Raw genomic sequence first — 19,253 nt, forward strand, 5'->3', positions numbered from 1 at the left:
CCCGAGGACAAGTCCTGTTTTCCCAAAAAGTGCCCTTTGCCTGTCATGCCCCCCCCCCCCCTCCCCCAAATCCTGAGCTGGGTCTTGTGAGAGTTGATCTCTCACATTCCTAGCACTGCATGGCCCTGGAGCCTAACACAACGCCTGGCATCCCCCTCCCTCCACCCATTCCCCCCTCCCTCGCTGAGCCCCTCCCCCGGCCCGGAGCCCCTCCCCGCGCGCTTCCCCTCGCTCCCTCCCTTCCCTTCCCTGCCTCCGCCTCCTGCGCCCGCAGCCTCCGCCAGCGCCGAGCCCCCCGGAGCCTGAGCGCGGCAAGGGGTGCCGCCGGCCCCTCCCCAGCGCGCTGACAGCAGGCTCCGGGGCCCCCTCCCTGTCCCCTGGCCGGTGGGACACACCCCCGCCCCTCCTCTACTCCGTCAGTTCCCGCCGGACCCACCGGGCGGCGGAGAGAGCGGGCAGGCGAGCCGGAGCGCGGCGGCGGCGCGGGAGGGAAGGGGCGCGGGCAGGCCCACCGGGAGCCGCCCGGGGTGCACGGAGCCCGCCTGCCCTCTGGGACCGTCTCCTGTCCTGGCGCAGTGCCTGAGGGAGCCGGAGTCCGGGCAGCGGTCGGCGCGCCGGGCCAGGGTGGCGGGGGGCCCCGGGCAGCCGGAGAAGGAGCCGGAGCCCGGCCGGGATGAGAAGGTGACGCCGCCGGGGGGCGCCACTCGCTTTGTGGGGGAAGATGCTCGCCTACTGCGTGCAGGATGCTACCGTGGTGGACGTGGAGAAGCGGAGGAACCCTTCCAAGCACTATGTGAGTTTTGCCCCCACCGAGCCTGTGGGGGACTGGCCTGAGATCCCGGGAGGGTGTCTAGGTGGCCCCTCGCCGCTCCCCGCTGTTAGGTCCCAGAGCTAAGTGCCCCAAAGGCAGCCGTCGGCTGTGGAGTTTCTTCCCAGGGCTGTGATCTCCAGGGAAGCCTTTTCTGTCCTTCCTCCGCTCCCCTCTCCCCGGTTTCTTTTTTTGGCATTGGAATTGGCAAGTGGCTGCCCTTGTCTGTTACAACGGTGAAGTCATCTGTCCGCCTGAGCCTTGATGGATGGCGGGGGAGCTTTCGTCAGCTCCTCGCAGAGCAGCTCAGTTGGGAAGGAGCACCTTCCCGGGCGTCCCTGGGGGCTCGGGGCGCTCACGCTCACACAGCCCGAGATGCTTTCAGAGGCTTGTCCTGGGGAAGGAAGCTCGCTCTCTGCCTTCCACGCTTGCTCTGTCTCCACCTTCCTAGGCCTGGGTCTGGGGGCGCGCCCCCCACCCCACCTCCTCCCTCAGCGCCCAGCTTTGATTTCCCTCTTAAAGCCATTGTGTCTGTCAGTGTAAGGAAAATTGTGGCTTTTCCTTTTATCCCTCTTCTGGACGTGACCCTTAACCGGGTTCATTTCCTCTTAAGTGATGCTCCATCTCCAGACACGAGGAGGCAAATGTTTGCTGTGGTCTCCGAGAAACGGCCGACTGCCCCTCCCCCATCCTTCCCCAGACTTAATGCGAAGGGGTTAAGGTTGACTGGGCCAGCTCCAGGGTCTGTGTGACAGTCCCCCTTTCATCTCAGCCAGTCCTGTCTTCCCATCCTTCACACCTTCGGAAGTAAGCACCATGTCCTTGACGCCTGTCTGAGCACTGTGCTCCTGTATTTGAGAGAGAAGAGACCCAGTCAGTTATCCAAAGCCCAGAGGACACAGAGACAGCAGGATTGCATCTTATTTGCAAATTAGATATGTCAAGGAGCATTTAGAATGCTCAAAGCATTAATTTTAACAATTAAAACAGGCTGTTGGTTGCTGCCCTGCATTGCACAATTGATCTCCAAAGTGCCTTTTATTTTCCTGTTGGGAAGGGACTAGCATTTGTGAGAATGTTAGCCTCAGGTCCTCTCTTTACCTTTATCACCAATAGCTCTGAACTTGGGGTTTTAGAGCAAATGGGACTCAGATCTGGGAAGAGATTCGTGACTAGTCAAGGAGGTGGGTGCCTGTGGGGAACAGTGCCTAACATCATGTCTTTTGCCTCATCTGGCTTAGCAAGCATCTTTGGCTGCTGTTAGGAGAAAGCTCTTTTGGACTGGGCACGTGTGGCTCACGCCTGTAATCCTAGCACTTTGAGGGGCTGAGGTGGAAGGATCACTTGAGCTCAGGAGCTCAAAACTGGCCTGATCAAGAGTGATATCCCATCTCTACTGAAAATAGAAAATTAACCAGGCGTTGTGGCAGACACCTGTAATCCCAGCTACTTGGGACGCTGAGACAAGAGGATCACTTGAGCCCAAGAGTTTGAGGTTGCTGTGAACTATGATGATACCATGGTATTCTACCCAGGGCAACAGAGTGAGAGTCTGTCCCCTAAAAAGACAAAAGAACAAGAAAGCTCTTTTTAGAGGGCTTGTGTCACTAGGTGGTCACTCTGCTCTGTGGACAGTTGTCCATTTGTATACCACAGGGTCTGTAATTGAGTCAGCCTTCTTTACCTTTTTTCTAAAATGTTGCAGGCTAAGTTTTAAGGGTTCTCTTTTCTAGTCCTCTGCTGAGGTTGGCACTGCTTTCAACAGATGGCACTCTCTGCTCTGAGACTCAGGCAGATGCTTTTCCAACTCTGGATTTTAGATGAAACATCAAATTTACCTCTGACCAATGGCACCCAAGATTAGAGATGCAGGTCACAGTGACAACAGACCAGGAGTGTTGCTAATGTGGCCTGGGCCCACTGCAGGCAGTACTGAAAGGTTGTTAAGTGTTGGACCTCTGAGGTTAGATGGTCTTGTTCAAAGCCTGGCTCAGCCACTAACTAAGTAGCTGTGCAACATTGTAATTTATTCCTCTTGGGGACCTCAGTTTCCTCTTTTTTCAACTGAGGGTAATGACTGTATGTACTTCCTGGGGCTGTTGGTAAGATTCAATGAGATCATCCAAGTAAAGCACTTAGCCCTGTTCCTGGCACATTGCAAGAACTTATTAAATGATAGCTTGTTTTTGGTGAGACTCTGACTAAGAAAGTATTTTTGAAAAGCAGCTATTAATGGTCTGGCAAAAAGGAAGAAAGATTTCAGGTTTTAAGATTGATAATAACTTGTTCTATGTGAAAAATACAAAAGAAGTCCTGTTTAGTTCCCTTGAAATGATCATTTCCTCCCTTTTTACAGAAAAAGTGTTTCCTGGGACATCTTCACTTCCTGAGTAAGAATCGGTGACATTATGTTTGGGGCAGAGAATGATGTCACCGAACAGATGGGGCCATACAGAGTTCTGCCCTAAGGGTCTGGAAAACAATGAAAGGAGAAAGTATTATATGTTGTGGAATTGCGGAACTTTCAGGGACGGAAGACTCATCTGGCTTGAGCCCATTGTTTTACAGATAGGAAGCTGAGAGCCAGATTGGATTAAGTCACTGCAGCCCATCACAGAACCTGGATCTAACTGGCCTTTTGCCCACGCTGTGGATTTTGTTCATTGAGTGTACCCTAAGTCTGGTTGGGGTTGGCTAGGAAGACAAGTGTTTGGTAGAAGCTTCTACAGATTTGGGGCATTAATGCATAACAGAAAGGTGTCCAGTAATAGGGTCCAGTGGGGCTGACAGGGGCAGGAAGAGTGGGTTGGGTGGAGGCTGTGGCCTCTGAACTTGGGATCTTCTCCTCTCTTGGTCCTTGCACTACATACCAGAAGGTCAGGTGTTCTGGGTAACCACACTCTGATGTGGTTAGCTGGCAGGACACGCTGGCCCAAGTGGCTTATGTTCTAGAAGCCCTCTACACTGGAGAAGCATGCCTCTCTCCAGCCTCTCCTCCACTGGTGGTGAATCTGACTCTGTGGTTTGGTAAATTGCAGAGCAGAGAGGTTTTTATGGGATGTGCATGTTAGCCAGACCTAGCTGATGAGAGGCCTGGCGCCCAAGCAGGAGGAGCTCTGCTGGCTGCAGTATGCTGGGAACACACTGCAGAGGTTCTCTCAGGACATCCTGCAAAGGGCGTGCTCATCCCTACGAGGAGGGGGAGCTGCCTAGACACCAAGGGTCTTGTGCTTTGGTCTGTTTATGAAAGCACACAAGTAGCCTCCATCGCTCACTCGCACAGTGCTGTCAGCCCTTGATTCCTTTTTGCCAAGGCATTGCTTGGAGTGGGGCTGAGAAGGTGGGCAGCGGCTGCCTTGGTCAGGTTCCTAGCTTTTATGAGTTGCATCTGGGGAGGCTTTAGGTAAACTGGCTTTGGCCTCAGACTACGTGTCTTTAAAATAGTCCCAATGATGCTGGATGCAAAATGCAGATTTCTTCATCTGAACGTTTCCAATCAGGATTCAAGTTTAGGTCCACATAATTCCTCGTTCTCACAGGAGTGTAGGTGTACATTAAGTCATCTGGTGGTGGAGAGAAGCTTGTTTATCTAAAACAAATAAGAAATGATATGTTTGGATTTGGAAGGCGTTGTGCTTTCACAGTCATTTCCTTTCCTGATTGTTTATTTCAGACACATACCAGTCATGAATATTTTGATCCTCTACAGGACTCCAGGGAGTGCAAGTAGTAGCCCGTGTTAGCAGTTACCTTTGAGGGTGTCAAACACTTAGCATGCATGTTTGCATGTGATTCCTGTGGTTCCTTGATTATGTCCTAATGTGGGGTAGGTTTTTTGATGCTTTTTTTTAAAAAGATGGGTTAACAGAGGCTTGCTGAGACTCAAATTGTGTTGGGTCTCCCAGTTAGCATGGGGCAGATCTGGGTAAACACAGGTGAGTTTACCTCTAAAGGAAGGTATGAATGTAAGATGGGGCCCATCCCTCAGAGTCTGGGTGGGGAGGCCGGCACAGGCCTGTACGGTGAGAGAGAGGCGTGCAGGGAGGGCTCTGAAGACTTCCCCACTGCAGGACACCACCATGGGCCATGCAGCTTGGGTTCGTGATGGCATTGTTAGGGATCACTGTGAGGCAGGAGGACTAGAGCAAATCCAGAGTGATAGCTAGTCTCCAGAAATGCTCAGGGTGATAAATTAAGGGTTAAACCTGTGGAAATAATACATATTCCCTATGATTAGATCATCATAGATTTTTTGTTCTAGTCCTGGAAGCTACAGTTTTAGGAATTGGCCCTGAACGCCTTCATTTCTCTGCTCTTCATTTTTTTCTCTGGTAAAGCTCCATGAGACTTAGAATGTGCAGCTGTAGCCTGGAAAAGGCCATCTTTAGGGCCACTCCCACTATGGAATTAGTGGTGTTGGCAGGTCAGGGTTCGAATCGTGCCTTTGGCACTTCCTAGATATGCAGCCTTGAGCTGGTCACTCTAGGCCTCAGTTTTTTCACCTGTAACCTCACAGAGCTTTTGAGAAGTTGACCTGAGATTATTTGGGATAAAACTTCTACCCAGTACCTAGCCACCATATGGGCATTCATCATAACCTAGTTTCCATCTGATGTTTCTGATTCCCAAAGTACTGAAGCACCCTGAGGACCCAATGGGTGGAACTGAGAGAAAGGAAAGACTGAGGCAGAAAGGAAAGTCCAGCTGTTCCTAGTCTGATGGGAAAATGGGTGACATGCCCCATGGAAAACACCCAGCATACAAGAGAAACAGATAAACACAGAGCAGCTGTGAGACCTGGAGGGGTTCCTGGGGCTGAGCAGTGGGATCCAGTAGTGGCTTTCTGGAGAGCTGGGAAGGAGAGGGGGTTTTCCAGATAAGGTCTGATGGGATCCCAGCCCCAAAGTTGGTGCTACATGTTGGTTAGCAAGCTTGTCTGTCTTTTTCTCCCTTATACACACACATGCACGGGAAGTTTCTTCTCTGGGGAGGGAAGTGATCTAGGGGTGATTCACAGGTCTGACAAGGCTCCCTGCTCATGGAACAACCAACCACATCCTTCAAGGCCGTTGGAGCAGGGAGCACAGCCAGCCATTTATCATGGCCCTGTTTCGAGCTGAGTGAGGGTTTTTTGAGGGGGGCAATCAAAGTTGGAATCACCGTGTGTGGTGGCAGGCAGAGGGGAAGGGAAGAGGAAAATAAACCTATTTGATGTCATAAGAGACTGGTTCCAGAAATATAAGCCCCAGCTGCTGCATTTTCCAAAGAGATATTCCGGGGCCAGCAGGAGTTAATGGACAGTGGCAGTGATGAATTAGAGGAGTGTTCTTATGACTTCTGACTTAGGGTTTGCGCAGCGGTTCCCTTGAAATTGCCTTCTAATTTCCTCAGCCTGAGTCAGTGACCAAGACTGTTTCTTGGCCAGGAAAGTCCAGCAGGCAGCTCTATTCTCTTTTGCCTCTGTACTCACACTTACTCCACTGGAGTCTGAGAATCCAGGAAAGGGATAGTGGATTGGGACCAGGATCCAGGGGACAGGAAGGACAAGGGGTGTGTGTAGGAAATGAGTGGAGATTCGGACTTTGGAAATAGGTTCTAAGCGAGTGCCAAAGGTGTTCTCTGCCATGACAATTGCCAAAAATAATGGAAGCACCCAGTAGGGTGACCAGCGTATAAGAGGTGGATTCCCACAGTGATGCACTACTTCCTGCCTGCAGTACAGCCAGTCACAGGCAGTCAGGTGAACAGAAAGGCCAGGCATGTGGATGTGGATGGAGGCTGGTGGGCCACAAGAAGGTCCCCTTATGCCCCTGGGTAACCACCAGACAAGCCACCATGTACCACGTCGGTAGTGGAGCCTGAGCCCCTGGGTGCACAGTGCTGACCGGAGTCTGGATGTCACCATGCAGCGAGGAGCAGGGGAACTAACATACAAGCACCTACTATGTGCTGGGCAGTGCAGCAGGTACCTTTAGAGGATATTTTATTGAGCTTCATGACAACCACATGAGGTAGGTAGCTGTTTTCATCCCTATTTTACAGATGAGCAGATTGAGGCTAAGAATGTTCATGTCATTCTCACTCAGAGAAGTTCTGTGGGAGGCCTGGGATTCTTACCCAGGTATCTGACACCCAAGTCTGCGACTGCCCACCACATCAGAGCTGGGTTGGTGAGAGACGGCATGGAAGTAAGCAGTGACCCAGGCAGCAAGTCCTGAGAGGATGAGAGATGCGTCTGGTGAGGCTGGTTGTCCCAGAGCACCTGGGCTCTGGTATCCAGGCTGGAATCAGGTCTCTCCCACTTACTGCTGTGGGACCCAGTGCAAAGTACTTCTGTCTCTGTGCCTCAGTTTCTTTGTCTTTAAAAAACGAAAAAACTATGGAGAAAATGGGATCTAGCTTATAGGGTTGTGATGAAGATTGAGTTCATAAACGTAAAGAGCTTAGGACAGCGCCTGGCATGTAGGAAGTGCAACACAAATATTTGCTGTGATAATCATTAAGTCCTAAAGTCCTTTGGAGGAGGGAGAGCTTGCCCTGAGGGCGTTTTCAGGGAAGACTAGCTGGAAAAAGGCCAGATGGGGCATGAGGAGTCATTAGGATTCAGCTGAGAAAACTGGCCATGTCATCCCATGAAAGGGAAAAGCAAAGGTGTCATGTTCATCCTGGCAAAGCCCAAGATGGATGGGGAGAGAAGGATGAAAGGAAAGCTCAGGTCAGGGTTCCGAGAGCCTCCAGCACAGCAGGGAGGATGCAGTTTATTGCGTAGACACCTGGGAACTTTCCTTTCCTCCCTGGCAGGGAGAGGGAGCCAATAGTCACTTTGGGGTGCTTCTGACAGGCACGGGGCTGTTAGGCAGCCATGGTTGGAACAGAGCTAGGTCAGGACTGGAGCCTTTTTCTGGTTCTGCTCTGGAGACCCTTCAGTTGACCAGCTGGATCCCTGCCCCTCCTGTTTATAGCACTCATTCCGGGGGTCAGGCTGCCCCATAAAAGTTGATTGCACAGGGGCTCTTGGGGGAGGGTTAGGGGTAGGGAGGAGGAGAGCAGTGGGGATGGAGGTGTCAGCTGCTTTGCCTCTCAGCTAGCGTAGGGCCTGGCGCACTGTACTTCAGGTGGAGTGACTAACGTCTGTGCTCCCATCACCCCGGTAGCAGGACAGAGGCCATATCTGCCCTGGTAGGGTCTAGGGGCCAATACCAACACAGCTTGCTGGAAGTTCAGCATGTCTCTGAAGTCTGTGTCTCCTGAAATGTCAACACTAACTTTGCCTTCTGTGTCAAGATCTCTCTGAACTGGGTTTTAGTTTTAAATACTTCAAACTACCTCTTCATTTATTTGACCTCTACCACACTTCCAGATGGTCCGGTAAGCCTGATCTTCAGGGAAAATGTAATAATAAAAATAGCAGCTAACATTCCTAAATGTTTTCTTTGCGCTAGGAGTTTTACACAGATATTCTCCAAAGTACCCCATGCAGTGTGTGGCTCCTGCAGCATCCGAGTCGTACAGGTGGGGATGCGGCTGCCCAGCGAGCTCAGGGGAATTGCCAGAAGCCGTGCAGCTAATGAGCCCCACATGCAGGGATCTGCACTGACCCCACAGGGATCCTGCCTGCCACCCCTTAATGACACATTACTTACCTAGGGACCCTGGGCCCCAAGGAGGTTCCACCGCTGTCTGGCTGGGTGGCTTCTCAAGCCATGAGATCTTCACCTTCTAGAACTCCATTTGCCCAGGCCTGTGTTGCAGAGGGAGGGTGGGTATGAAAGCTTTGGAAAGCATGAAGCCCAGAGAAAACAGCTGTTTGCAGGGCAACTGATCCCCCCAGTCTGGGTCCTTAGTCATTGAGAACAGGGATGCTTTAAAAAAAGAGCTGTTCCTGACCCCTCCCCCCAGACTATTTTTAAACAAAGTTCATTCATTTAACCACTGCCCCTGCAAGGCCTAGTAACCAGGGTTGATTCGGGGGCACCTTAGGCCCTTAGCAAGACACCTTCTAGAGCAACAGTTCTCAACCTGTAGGTTGCGACCCCTTTGTAACAATGAAAATACATCCTGCATGTCAGATATTTACATTATGATTCATAACAGTAGCAAAATTACAGTTATGAAGTAGCAATGAAAATAATTTTATGGTTGGGGGTCACCACAACATGAGGAACTGTATTAAAGGGTCGTGGCATTAGGAGGCACTAGGAAGGTTGAGAACCACTGTTCTAGAGAATCACCTTGGGGAACTAAACTTGGCTTCTTTCCAAACCTTTATTTTGTGCGGACAGAAAGAGACAGAGCTGTTTCCAGTCCCCTCTCTCCAGTATTACCTGAGGGGAGGAAGTGACGTCCAGGTGGCAGCTGAATTAGCAAAGGGGAAACAGCTGTGCTTTCTGCCCCCCCACCCCACCCCCCTACCCCGCCTTCTGTGTCATTTCCCTTTGGCTGGTAAGGAAGCCACCCTCTTCCCCAGGCTTGGGTGAGGCTGGTGGGGGTAGAGTCTCTTCCTCTGTGGGTGTGTGTCAGGGCAGCAAAAATTATATGGCAGGGCCACCTCATCTGTTTCTAGGATCCCTGGAGCCTGACCTCTAAGACCTGGTGGAAATGGATTGCTCTTATCTGATCTGACCACAGCATGTAAGGGGTGGAGGTGCTGGATGCGAGGCAGGGTGCTGCTCAGTGCCATCCGGAACTTACAGTGGGGTGTGCCAGCTGGGGGAACAGAATGATGGGGTGTGGGCTGCCCATCACTGTGTGGTCCCTGGAAGAGAGCCCTTGCTGTTTCTTTTCCGGAGTATTCTCATTGTAATAGTTCCAGGAGATCTTGACCTATGTGAAAGCACTGCTGTCATCGTATATCTACCATTGAATTCTTATTGTGCCAGGTAGTGCCTGGCCTTGTATTGATCATCCACAGGGCCAGGGCAGCCCTGAAGGTATGCATTTCTAACCCCACTTGAGTCTTGTGGAGACTGAGGTTCAGAAAGCTTCAGTATCACAAACCCAGGCAGATCTGATCTTCCTCCCTTATGCCCCCACCTCCCAACCTACACCCGGCTTCCTACTGTCACTGTGCCTTACCAGCATGCTTGGCCCCTCTCCAGGGCTAGTGGGGCTTCTGACAGCCCAGAGTGTTGTGTTCTGTGGAATGGTCCTGCTTGCTGGAAACTGCCTGCTGCTTTTGCCCACCTAAGTATTCTGAGTGTATAGGGATTGTCCTTGTTGTTTGAAGTGGCTGCTCTGTAAAGTCATCCGTGGTAGGCCTGATTCTGACCCAACTTTAGCCCATTTCCTGATGGCCCAGACCCAAAAGGCTATTTTAAGGAACTTGCCTGTGTGGGAGAATTTCTGTAACAGGAGAGGATAAGACCAGGCCGGCCTGGCATGGTGTTGGCCAGGGGACTCCAGGAGAGTGAAACTTTGTTCTGAATTCTGCCTCTTGGGCTGGAATGGATGGATTGAGCCCTCAGTACAGTGCCTAAGACCTGGAAGGGATATCATCACTTTTCAATGAGGGCATGGTTCCCAGAGCTGGCTATCTAGGGATTTCTGATGCAACTCCAGTGGGCTGCATATGAATCCTGCCCTTGCAGGGTTAAGGGCGACAGTAGAATGATGTTTGGAGTATGGTCTCAGGCCAGGATTAATTATTTACTTTAGTCATCACTCATTGGCAGCTCGAGAAAAGCAGCCTCACTTTTCCCATGATTTTTAAGGCAGCAGCTCCCAGGCAAGGAAAGTGGGGCACCAATCAGGGGAGGTATGAGGGGAGCCCCTTCCAGGCATAGGCACTGGGCTAGGGCTCCTTGTCCATTGTCTCATTTAATGCCCAGCAAACCCTGGTCATCATCCTTGTTTTGCAGGCAAGGACACCAAGGCTCAAAAAGGTGCAGCATCTTCCCAGTGTCACCGGCAGTAATGCTGACAGCCGGGTTTGGAACCCATACTTCTGCAGCAACAAAGATGGCTTTGTCTGACATCTTCCCCAGGGGACAGGGGCTAGGGAGCTCATCACATGAGTCCCAGATAAAACTTCAAGGGTCTGGATTAAATGCTAGGTCACCTGCCCACTCTGACCTTCCCTGTGAGCCCCTCTGTTAATATATGATGTGGTTGGAGAAGGTGGTTGGCATGAGATTACAAACTTGCTATTGAGAACAGACCCTTGGCAAGGTCTGGCCTCTATTTTGGAGTTAAAATTTTTATTCCCCTGGACTCTTGTCTAGGGTCCCTTTTGAAGGTCTGGCCCCTCAGAGGGTTTGGCTGCCAGGGGCTCTCCATCCTTTCCTGAGGGACGGCAGATAGCGCAGCATGGTGGTTAGGAACGGGGGGCAGTTTGATTTCCTGGCACTTTCAGCCTAATGCTTTCTCAGGAAAACCAGGCTCTGGAAATCAGAGTAAGTCCCAAGAGAGATTTAGGTGCCAGCAGTTGGAAGTTGAAGGGCAAAAGGATGGGACTGAGGCATTGGCAGCCCTTGCTACATGGGCTTAGGCTCTGAAGCTGCTTATAAATTTCAGCCCAGCCTGTTTGTTTCACTCTGCCAAGTTTCTTCACCTCCAGGGACCTCAGTTTCCTAATCTGTAAACTAGGTATAATAATACTGCTACCTAGCCCATGTGCTTGTCCCTGTATATTGTGCTCGGTGTATGATAGCTGTTCAATAAATGGAAGCTATTGTTATCATTGTTATCATTCTTCATGATTTTGCTCAATTTCTGCCACCTCCTAGAAGCTTCTCTGACTACTCATCTTGAAATGATATTTCCTATCAATAAATTATACATACAGATAGATAATATGTAAAAATATATATATATTTTTTTTCTTGAGACAGAGTCTCACTTGGTCACCCTTGGTAGAGTGCCATGGCATCTTAGCTCACAACAACCTCAAATTCTTGGGTTCAAGTAATTCTCTTGTCTTAGCCTCACAGGTAGTTGGGACTACAGGAGTCTGCCACAGTGCCTAGCTAGTTGTTTTTTTTTTTTTTTTTGAGACAGAGTCTCACTATGTCACCCTCAGTAGAATGGAAGAATATTGTGGAGTCATAGCTCACAGCAACCTCCGACTTTTGGGGTTAAGCGATTCTCTTACCTCAGCCTCCCAAGTAGCTGGGACTACAGGCGCCCTCCACAATGTCCGGCTGTGTTTTGGTTGTAGTTGTCATTGTTGCTTGGCAGGCCTGAGCTGCATTCAAACCTGCCAGCTCCAGTATATGTGGCTAGCACCCTAGCCACTGAGCTACAGGCGCTGAGCCATGCCTGCCTATTTTTTAGAGACAGGGTCTCACTCTTGCTCAGGTTGGTCTCAAACTCCTGAGTTCAGGCAATCCATCCACCTCAGCCTCCCAAGTGCTGGGATTACAGGCATGAGCCACCGCACCCAGCTCCTGTCTATAACTCTTTATGTTTATAGTTTTACTTTTTCCTTTAACACTTACCAAGAATGGTCTTGGAGTGTTCAGTTTGGGGCACACTGATACTTGGTCAATCATTCATTCATTCATTCATCCATCCATTGTCTCATTCAGTATTTGAATGTTTATGTGCCATGCACTGGGAACACAGCAGGACAGATAAAATCCCTGTCCTTTTAGAGCCTACATTCTAGTGAGGAAAGAAGAACAATAGACAAACAAACAAAATAGGTCAGATACAGAGTGTTAGCTGAGGGGTTGGGTAAATGCTCTAGAGAAAGCTAAAGCCAGGGAAGGCAGATGGGGATGTTGGGGGTTGCTGTGCTGTTTTATAGAGGGTGGCCAGGGACAGCCCCACTGTATCAGTGACTTTTGAGTAGACTTGAGGGAGGTAAAGAAGTGATTCATGCAGCTCTTTGAAGAAAAGTAGTTGAGGGAGAGGGAATAGCAAGTGCTAAGGCCCTGAGGCAGGACCATGCCTGGCCTTTGCAGGGAGGAGCAGGGAGCCTGGTGTAACTGAGTGGAGCAAGTGAAGGGAGAGCTGTAGGCAGTGGGGTGGGATGGGGAGAAGCCCTCCCAGTCTCAGCTGGGCAGGGAGGCCTCCTAATAACTGAAGACTGAAACTGGTCAAACACTGCCAGAGAGGTTGCTTTGGGGACTTTTGGAGGTTTGACCCTGACTCCCTAAAAGGGACCCACTGGGAAAACACAGTCTCGGTCAGCAGTGTCGTGGATAGCAACTCCAGTATCCCCAAGGCAGAACCTTAGTTTTGTACCGTCTGTATGTACTGTGCTGAAAACAGTTTTCCCACTGCGAAGGACAGGGGCCACCACACCCTTTCATCTTTAATGTCCCCTTCCAGTGCCAGCAGAGTGTCTGGATCGTGGTGGGCCCTTGATTAACGGGACAAATCTGTGCACGAAGGCATCGTTCTATCAAAACCCCTTTTTCCTGGCCCATTCCTATTTTTATGACGGCTTCTCTCTTCCAGTTGTGGAAGTTGGTGTTAGAAACTCAAAATACGTGTTCCTACCCATATAATGTTGGGAATGGTGTTAAGGTACTCAAGTCCGCCCTCCGAGACTTTTCTCTTCCTTGGGGTAGATAGAATTATATCCCTGAGAACAAGATGTCTCTAGTTCACCTACCTTATGTGCTAACCTTGGAAACTAAATGCAGGGTGTCGCATCCAGGAAACTGTCTTCCCTTGTCCACAGTGAGATGGTGACTCCGAGGCTAACAGTAACAGCGGCAGCACTGATAAGGGGCCAGCCACTCTTCTAAGCACTTCACTCATTTATCCTCACAGCAGCCTGTGAGAAAGCACTATTATTACGGTCCTTACTTTAATCAGGGAGAACAGAGGCACAAAGAGATTAATTTACTAATGGTCACAAGCTAAGAAGAGGGAGAGCCGTGCTTTAAAGAGCCCGAGCAGTGGGAGTCCCTTGCTCCCTGGCCTTCCAGGGAACCCCACCAGCCAACCTTGCTTCAACCCAGGTTGGCTGTCTGTGGACCCTGGGTGCAGGATGCATGTCATTAGGAGTTAAAGAATGAGGGACAAAAGCCACAGGTGGCAGCATGAGCAGTCCTCCTTTCTGCTCAGGAAAATCCCAGACAGGAAAGACCATTTGTTCCTGGAACCTGACACTGCAGGGGATGGGTTTGTTGTAAGAGGTTGTCTTCCTGGGCCATTTACAAGTGTGGCACATGGGGCTGGGCAGGCCCGGAACGTTGTATTTATATTTGTTGGCGGAGGCCAGATTACAGTGTCTGGCAAGATGTTTTTGATGCCTAAACCATCCCACTCTCAGGGAAGCCCATGGCGGGTAGGGGCTGTTGGGTAGCTAGAAGGGAGCAGCCTCCCCACCCTGCCCTGTGTGGTTGATTGTTGGAATGAGATAGGTCCTAACCAGTCCCTCCTCTCTTCCCTGGCCCCAAAATAAACAGCAGCTGTTGTTGGTTCTGTTGCCTTTCCTGGCCGCCAGTCTGTCAACAGCCCCAAGCTCCTCAGCCTTATTCCCTTTGGGTCTAATGACATGGGGTGTTGGGAGGCTTTGGCTTTGCCCTACATAGCCTGCCTGGCTGGCCAGCTAGTGTGCCCTGGCATGCCCCCTCCTGGGCCTGTTGGCCACCCACCAGCATTGTCCCCTCCTGCCTTGCAGTGGGGCGAGTGTGTGTCATGGTTGCAAACAGGCTTTGAAGTCTGACATCAGTTGGGCTCCTGGCTCTGCCACTCAGCTGGTGACTTTGGGCATTGTCCTTCTCTGTAAAAGCAGCTAATGGTATCTGTGTCATAGGATGTCATGAGATTTAAGACCAGTGCTGTCAGTGCAGTCGTTACAGGCAGACCACACCGCCTGATTCGAGCCCCAGCTTTGCCACTCAGGAGCTGCGTGGCCATGGAGGAGGTGCTGAGCTCTCTGCATCTCAGTTTTCTCATCTGTAAAATGCTTATAACAAAAACATCTGTCAGACTGGTTGTGAGCATTAAATGGGTTAATACATATAAAACACTCAAAACGGTGCCGACATGGAATAAGAGTGTGAGGAGTAGAAGGATGAATGTCCTTACTGGCTATGGCAGAACACGCTCTAGAAGAACCGTTTACATGTGCACATCCGAGAGGGGACGGAATTACTGTTCTAACCTGACTTTTGGATCTGTGCTGCTGAGCTAATTTGCTTGGCCTTGTTTTGACCCTGTGATCAGCATTTTCACTAAGGGGCTGGGGGTGGTGGTGGAACTGGCTCTGAAGCAGGGTGGAAGCATGGCGAAAGAGAGTGGGGATTTCTCTTCCACTTGGCAGTGGTTCTGCTGATGTAACGTAAGAAGTAGAAAGAAGATGATAGTGTCCATGGCCAAGGGCAGCCTTCAGGGCTGGTCAGCAGACCCTGTAGGGCATTCTTCTACAGCAGTGTTTCTCAACCTTTTTTATTTCATGGCACACTTGAACCTATCATTAAACTTTATCATTAAACTTCCACGGCATACATAAATCATGTTGATAAAAAAAAAAAAGAGTTAAAAAAGAAGGGTGGTGCCTGTGGCTCAAAGGAGTAGGGCGCCAGCCCCGTATACTGGAAGTTGCGAGTTCAAACCTGGCCCTGGCAAAAAAAAAAAAAAAAAAAAGTTAAAGAATATATTTACTGTGCTTTGATCTTTCAAAAATAATTTAATTAATGATCTTTAAAAATTTTTGCAGCATACCTAAGATCCTGTCATGGCACACCAGTTGAAAATCACTGTTCCAGATGGATGTCTATGTAGATGTTCTCAACAGTCTCTCCAGGGCCTGCAGCCGGGGGCTGGCATCTTCCTGGCCCCTACTCTGGGAAGCTCTTTTATCTTTGGCTTTTCTTGCTATTACTCTCCCTTTTGGAAAGTTTGTGCTGGGAATTCTCATTAGAGCCTAAAAATGGAAAAGTCATCATTCTAGAAAAAAAAGAAAGAAAACACTCACTTGGTCCTAATTGTGTTGGGCCATGGTCCCAGGTGCCACCGTGGGTGTGCCAGTCCCCTGGTACAGACCCTTACTCAGTGCTAACCATTTGCACTGTCTCCGCAGGAGCTAGTCCTGTGACAGAGGCCGGGGGATGCTGTTTTGCCTTCCTGGCCTTTGTCAAGTCTGGTTTGAGGAGAGAGGGCAATGGCAGCTACATTCTCACCATTTGAGAAACTGCTTTTTGATAGACAGGTGAAGAGAATGGTCTGAACCTTAGAGAGAAATGTAGCAAAGTGGTTGGGAACGGGGGCTCTGGAACCAGACTGTCTGAGTTCACATTTCAACTTTACCATCTCTTGCTGTGTGACCTTGAGCAACTCACTTAACCTCTCAGTACTTCACTTTCTTCTGTAATATGGGGACAGGAGTCCCATCCTCATGGTATCGTTGGGAGGACTGGATGAGATGATGATGGTGACAGCACTGCTAAGGGTGCCTGTGCAGAGTTGCCGCTGTGGCCTCCCACAGCAATCTGAGCCAGCACAGCAGGTGGAGTCTGCTTCCCTTCAGCCCAGAGACTCCGGGGTCTGACTGTTACATATTTAGAGCCTTTGAGAGGGCCGCATGGTGTCTGTGACAGAAGCATATTGGATGGAGCCTATGGCATGTTCTAGAGGAAGGGTGAGTGCAAAGATTCGGACCAGCAGGTGTCAAATGCTGGCTCTGCCATTTCCAACTGTGTGTCTGGGAGTGAGTCCCTTAACAACCCTCTGAGCTCAGTCTCCTCGGCCAGCCAAGCCTATGCCTTTCCTTGTAGGGTGGCTGCGAGACCCAGAGACAGCAAGATGCACACAGGGGTCACTCCCTTTCATGGTGGCCATTCAGACAGCCACAAGGCTCAGTGAGGGGGCCAGGAGGCTGGTTGGTGGGTTCTGGCCTGAACTCCACTCTCCTGGATGTCTCTCCCCTCTGAGCAGTCCCTGGGGGTTAATTGTGCAGGGCTGCAGATACAGATGATGACTGTCTACTGCTGCTTCAGTCAGCACCCCAGTTTGCAGGGCCCCTAACATTAATGTCTCTCTGAGGGGGCCCATTCAGAAGTGCTCTAGGTATTCTGTCTGTTTTCCAGGTGAGGAAAGACTCAGAGGGGGCCCATGCTTCTGGAGTGTGGCTGGCTCTGTTGGTACCCAGCCCCATGTGCCCTAGGGTCACCTGAGTTCACCTGCACACCACAGCTCTCCCCCACCACCTCATCTCTTTGTTGAGGGCTCCCCAGCCCTGTGGCACCAGACACCTTGGCTTAGGGTCTGTTTTAGGAGGAACCTTAGTAAGATAGCAGAGTGTCCAGCTAGCAGGCTGTGCTGTCTGTCTGGAGGCTTCTGGCTGTCTCATTATAGAGGAGACAGAAAAGAAACTTGTTTGATGTGAGTCTTCTTGCTAATTATAGGACAATTTCCAGAGTGAGTGAGAGTCCACTGGGCTGAGGAAAACTTGACAAATATAATACAGCCGCTTCCAGGACTCATCAGGGAAGGTTCTCAGTCAGTGCAAACAAGACCAAATGAAGCTGGGCCTTGGAAACAAGGGAATCTGACCTTCTATAGATGTGCCTCGAGAAAGAAAGAAGCAAAGGCTTGGGGATAATAGAAATCTAACATCTTCATCCATCACACATCAGGCTGGGAGGAGCAGCCTAAGTGTCTGAGGACAGGGAGGGAGACGGGGCTGCTGTCCTTTGTGTTCAGGGGTAAGGTGACATAAGTGAGCAAGATACTCTGCTTATTTATTCTAAAATTCATGCCTATAAAATCTCACTAGCTGACAGGGCATTGGACATGATAAACATGAAAGCTTTGTGTGATGTTGTTTGAAACTGGAGAGACAGGATATCCTCAGAGATGGTGAGAGCATGTTCAAGAAAATAGAGAAAAAGAAGGAGGTAGGGCAGTGCGTGTGTGTGTAAAATGAAAGTTGTTGGATCGCTATTCATCTGGCATATTCCTGAGGCGATCTTTTATCCTTATGAGTTCTGGGGTAGGAATACTCAGATTTCGGTATTACAGGGTCGCATGGATCCTTACATGTATCCTGACTACCTTTGACCTCTTTCTGCAGTGCCTACTCTGTGCCAGGCAGGTGCATGTAGACTTCATTTCGCTCTTGCAAAAGAGAAACTATGTTCTTCCTCTTTTATAGATGAGGGGGCTGGGAATCAGAAAGCTTGAGGCCCTCACTCAAGGTGACACAATGGGTGAGAGGCACATTTGACCAACCTTCACCCCCACCCTTAGTTCTGTGAAAGGCAGGCTGGTAGGTGAGATTCTCCTGAGCCTGCCAAAAAGACCTCCTCTCCACTCAGGGGACTTGCTCTGGGAACATGACTTCTCATTTCGGTAGAGGCCAAGGAGGAAGAAGTGGGGGGAGCAGAAGGCTCTGAGGCCAGGCTGCATGAACCAGTGTGCTGCAGGCATGTTGAGAGGACCTTCTTCAGGGAAAAGGCATGGTGACCTAGAGGAGGGGGAGCTGGAGGAGAGACTTTGGAAAAGCAGGAGGGGAGGAGGAAAGCCTGAGGCATCCTTGAGTTCACCCCCTAAGCCTCAAGACTGTAGACAATTCTGGGTGGATCAGGAAACTAATGCCTAGTTTTCAGAAGTCAACCTGCTTGTCTATGTGATCTGATTTCCCCACTGTGGTGGGAGGTTACTCATCCAGGCATGTGGGGAAGGGGCAGTACAGATCCATCAGTGTTATCTGCTAAGTGGTTTTACTTCAGATCACATAAAGGAATGACAGAGAAACAGACCTTCCCAGTCTGGATTCCTGGAAGGAGTAGAGAGTGGAGGACATGTCGTCAGTGTGAGTTCTTGGCAGGCAGAGGCCGTGTGGGGCCACCAGGGTTGCTTGGCTGCACCCGCCCGTGAGAGCTCACATCAGAACAGCGGGAAATCCCACGGACCAGACTCTGCGTGGGGCATCTGGGATTTACTCCTAGCCTAGGGCTCAGATACCCTTTGGTTCCCAGAGCTGCTAGGAGAGGGCCTCCTGGCACCCAGCCAGCTCAATGACTCCAAACAACTCTTTGGAAGCAGACGGTTCTTGGCAGTGTCCCCAAGAACCTTAAAGGGCCACCTCTGCCCTACCTATGTACCCCAAACATCAGCTCACCGTGGCTGATGAGAAAGAAAGAAGCAAAGGCTTGGCGAACTCACTCAGATTTCCAAATGCCATCCTGCAGTAAGTTCCCAGTACTGTCTGCCACTGTTCAATAACCTAATATGGTGTTAACTGTGTGTTTTGGTTTTATGGTTTTAAGATCTATTGGCCTGGATTAGAATGTGTTGGTGGAATGCTGTGGTTACAGGCAACAGGGCTTCTGGAGCTAGTTAGGGTCCCCCACCAGCCATGTGACCTTGGGCAAATTACTAATTCTGCCTGAGCCTCAGTTTCCTTATCTTTTTTTTTTTTTTTTTGAGACAGAGCCTCAAGCTATCCCCCTGGGTAAAGTGCCATGGCATCACAGCTCACAGCAACCTCCAACTCCTGGGCTCAAGCGAGTCTCCTGCCTCAGCCTCCCAAGTAGCTGGGAGT

The 19,253-nt window shown here is 50.3% G+C and overlaps 1 protein-coding gene across 2 annotated transcripts in view; it reads left to right on the top strand.

The window, feature by feature from the left end:
* The first annotated feature begins 635 nt into the window (after positions 1-635).
* SH3PXD2A (SH3 and PX domains 2A) overlaps positions 636-19,253 on the top strand; it is a 240,458-nt gene continuing 221,840 nt past the window's right edge. For both annotated transcript variants that reach the window (XM_023511719.1, XM_003787195.3), the window contains exon 1: positions 636-793. In XM_023511719.1, coding sequence (XP_023367487.1) covers positions 722-793 — 72 coding nt within the window. In that variant the 5' untranslated portion in view covers positions 636-721. The remainder of the gene's footprint in view (positions 794-19,253) is intronic.

This window comes from Otolemur garnettii, unplaced genomic scaffold, assembly GCF_000181295.1.
Source record: "Otolemur garnettii isolate 467f Iridium unplaced genomic scaffold, OtoGar3 scaffold00021, whole genome shotgun sequence".
In the NCBI taxonomy this organism is placed as follows: Eukaryota; Metazoa; Chordata; class Mammalia; order Primates; family Galagidae; genus Otolemur; species Otolemur garnettii.